Source organism: Malurus melanocephalus, unplaced genomic scaffold, assembly GCF_030028575.1.
Source record: "Malurus melanocephalus ecotype Western Australia unplaced genomic scaffold, MMel_1.1 scaffold_272, whole genome shotgun sequence".
In the NCBI taxonomy this organism is placed as follows: Eukaryota; Metazoa; Chordata; class Aves; order Passeriformes; family Maluridae; genus Malurus; species Malurus melanocephalus.
Window position 1 is genome coordinate 241,044 of NW_026623504.1, and position 3,572 is coordinate 244,615.

The following is a 3,572-nucleotide window of genomic DNA, read 5'->3' on the forward strand; positions in this document are numbered from 1 at the left end:
ACGCAGCTCGGTTACCTCCAAAACGATGCAGGGAAAGGTCATTTTGGAACTCGGGAGCGGGTCGGGGGTCCCGGGGCTGCGCCTCTCCCCGCCCCGCCGGGGCTCCGCGGGTGCGGAGCTCTGCCCGCCGGGCCCGAGCGATCCGGGGGGCTCCGCGCTCCCCCCGCTGCTCCCGGGGGGGGGTCTGGGGACCGCACCAACCTTTCTCCCATTCTTTTCCCCTTTCTCACAGTTTTTCCCTCTTTTTCTCCCTTTTTTCCCGGTTTTTCCCTGCAGCCCTCCCGCCAGGAGCGCACCGGCGGCGCGCCGCGAACTTTGAGGAGCATCCACCGGGATTTACCGGCGGCGAGGCCGGGAAGCTCCTTTTTGGGGGTGTTTTTTTATTATTTCGGGGTTTTGCTCAGTTTCTTTTTGCTCCCGCCCGAGCGCGGCGGCTCCGCACGGCCCGGGGCAGGCGGGGACGCGCGGCTCGGGGCAGCCGCACCGGGGGAGGAGCGGAGCGGAGCGGAGCGGGCGCCGCGCACCCGGAGCCCGCCCGGGCCGGCGGGCGGGGGCAGCGCCGGGGTGGTCCCGCGGGGCTGCCGCCGGGGCGCCGCCGTTTAACCTCTGCCCGCGGCTAATCGCTCCCCATTTAAGCCGTGTCCCCCGCGCCCCCCCGTTCCCGGGCGCTCCCCATTTAAGCCGTGCCCCCCCGCGGGTCCCCCCCCGCTCCCCGCCCGGCGCGGAAGGAGTTAAGCGGCGGGGCCGCCTCGCGCCCGGCCCCCGGTGCCGGCGGAGTGATTCACTTCCTGCCTCGCGCCCGCGCGGCCCCGAGACCCCGCCCCTCCAGGGCTCGCCCCGCCCCCGCGCCGCGCCCATTGGCCCGCGGTGCCGGCGGCGCGCCGCTATTGGCCGGCGCGGGTGTCAGTCACGGCGCGGCCGCCGCCGGGCCGCCGTGCCGGTGGATGTCAAAGGCTGGCGCGGCGGCGGCGGCACAGTATAACTCGTGGGGCTGCCGCGGCCATGGCCACAGCCGCCTCCAACCCCTACGGCCTGCTGGGCGCCGGCGCGCTCGCCCACGCCGAGGGCGCGGGCATGCAGCAGGGCAGCCCGTTCCGCAGCCCGCAGAAGCTGCTGCAGAGCGAGTACCTGCAGGGCGTCCCCGGCAATGGGCACCCGCTGGGGCATCACTGGGTGACCAGCCTGAGCGACGGCGCGCCCTGGCCCGCGGCGCTGGCGGGCGGCCCGCTGGAGCAGCCCGACGTGAAGCCGGGCCGCGAGGACCTGCAGCTGGGCGCCATCATCCACCACCGCTCGCCCCACGTCTCCCACCACTCGCCCCACGCCAACCACCCCAGCGCCTGGGGCGCCAGCCCGGCACACAGCGCCTCGCTGGCCGCCCCCCCCGCCGCCGCCGCCGCCGCCGCCGCCGGGCAGCCCCTGAGCGTGTACTCGCAGGGCGGGTTCGCGGTGGGCGGCATGCTGGAGCACGGCGGGCTGACCCCGCCGCCCGCCGCCGCCGCCGGCCAGGGCTTGCACCCGGGGCTGCGCGGCGAGGCCGGCGGCGAGCACGGCGAGCTGGGCGGCCACCACTGCCAGGACCACTCGGACGAGGAGACGCCGACCTCGGACGAGCTGGAGCAGTTCGCCAAGCAGTTCAAGCAGCGCCGCATCAAGCTGGGCTTCACCCAGGCCGACGTGGGGCTGGCGCTGGGCACCCTGTACGGCAACGTCTTCTCGCAGACCACCATCTGCCGCTTCGAGGCCCTGCAGCTCAGCTTCAAGAACATGTGCAAGCTGAAGCCGCTGCTGAACAAGTGGCTGGAGGAGGCCGACTCGTCCACCGGCAGCCCCACGAGCATCGACAAGATCGCGGCGCAGGGGAGGAAGAGGAAGAAGCGGACCTCCATCGAGGTGAGTGTCAAGGGCGTGCTGGAAACGCACTTCCTCAAGTGCCCCAAGCCGGCCGCCCAGGAGATCTCCTCGCTGGCGGACAGCCTGCAGCTGGAGAAGGAGGTGGTGCGGGTCTGGTTCTGCAACCGGCGGCAGAAGGAGAAGCGCATGACCCCGCCGGGCGAGCAGCCGCAGCACGATGTGTACTCTCACGGCGTGAAAACGGACACGGCCTGCCACGACCTCTGACCGCGGGCTGCGGCCCCGGGACTGCCCGGCCGCGGGACTGCCCGCCGGGCTTTAACTTATGGTTTCGGGAGTCGCGGCGCGGGATGCCCGCCCGCCGCCGCCTCGGCAATATTTTTTTTTTTTTTTTTTTTCGCCCCCCTTCCCCCGAAAAAAAAAAAAAAAAAAAAAAAAAAAACGAAAAAAAAAAAAAAATAAAAAAAAAAAAAAAAAAAGAACGAAAAACCCGACAGAAAAGGAAAGACAGATGTGTGCCTATGAATAACCTTCCAGCGCCTTGGTTATATCAGCTGTATTTCAGGTGAATCTGTTTTACAATAGACTAGTTTTGCATTTTTAAAGACTTATATAGCGTTTTTAAATGTCTGAGGTGTTTTACTACAAACTGTACACAATATTTGTGACCTAATTTGTATCGAATTGAGCAGTCCAAACGTTCTTCCCTTCCCCACGCACCGGCAATGTCACCCAGCGGGGCCGGGGCAGGGCGGCCGCGGCCCTTCCTCACCCCCTCCCCGAAGAGATGGGGCTCCCTCCGCGCCCGCGGAGCCCCGCACCGATCTGAAGAACAGGCTTATTTGTTGCAGCTTTTTTCTTCCTTTTCGAGAACTTCCCAGCACCGTAAAACGGTCGGGTCACAAGCCTGACCTCCCCCCCTCTTCTCCCAAGGAAAACAAAAAAATTTTATATATATATATATAATAATTATTTCTAAGAGATTTACCCGAAATTGAGCATCACAACCAAACCCGTGGCATTTGCCAGTCTTTTTTCTTTCCGAAGATGAGTTGGGCTTTTTGATCAGCGCCAGACTGAGAGGTCTGTAGTAAAACACCTTTATCCTTCTGCGCTTTCGCTTCGGAAATCGGTTTCTCTGTATTTTGTTTCGATAGTGAAGAGGAATGAGGTGTCGGGGAGGGGGGGAGGGAGAGAGGGAGGGAGGGAGGGGAAGGGGACAGAAAACGCCCGCATTTGGTTCACGCTGAGCTTCTTTCCGCGTCACAGGGAGATGCTGGCTTTGTGGAAAAGCTTTTCTAGGGGGGAGAAAATAATAATAATCACCGACAAAACAAAACAGGGAGGGAAAACACCCCCTTAGCCACCAAAACAAAGTCACTAAAATGCTAACGCCGTTTTTTTGKGCACAGGGAAGTGCTGAGCTGCACCCGCCCCCTTCTCCCCCTGTCCCCCCCCCTCCGTGGCTGTGTTGTCCCCAAGGGCGGGGGGTGCGGTGGCCGCGCACCCACCCGCGATGTGTCCGTGTGTGTCTGAGCGTGTGTTTGAGCGTGTGTGAGGTGTGTTTGTGTGTGTGTGTGCACCCCCCGAGCCCCGCACCCCGGGGCCGCCGGGCAGGGCCGGGCTCCCCCCGTTCCCGGGGCTGCACCCGCGGCCCCCCGAGGGTCGGGCCGGTCCCCGCTCCGCAGCTCCCGCACAGCCCCCGCACCGCCTCTCCC

At 65.0% G+C, this 3,572-nt stretch overlaps 1 protein-coding gene across 1 annotated transcript; it reads left to right on the forward strand.

Annotated features, from left to right (window-relative positions):
- Positions 1 to 931: 931 nt before the first annotated feature.
- POU3F4 (POU class 3 homeobox 4) lies at positions 932 to 2,245 on the forward strand. The gene has a single exon (XM_057376182.1). The coding sequence runs from the start codon at positions 1,003 to 1,005 to the stop codon at positions 2,119 to 2,121; it is 1,119 nt and encodes a 372-aa protein (XP_057232165.1). The 5' UTR covers positions 932 to 1,002; the 3' UTR covers positions 2,122 to 2,245.
- Positions 2,246 to 3,572: the final 1,327 nt, after the last annotated feature.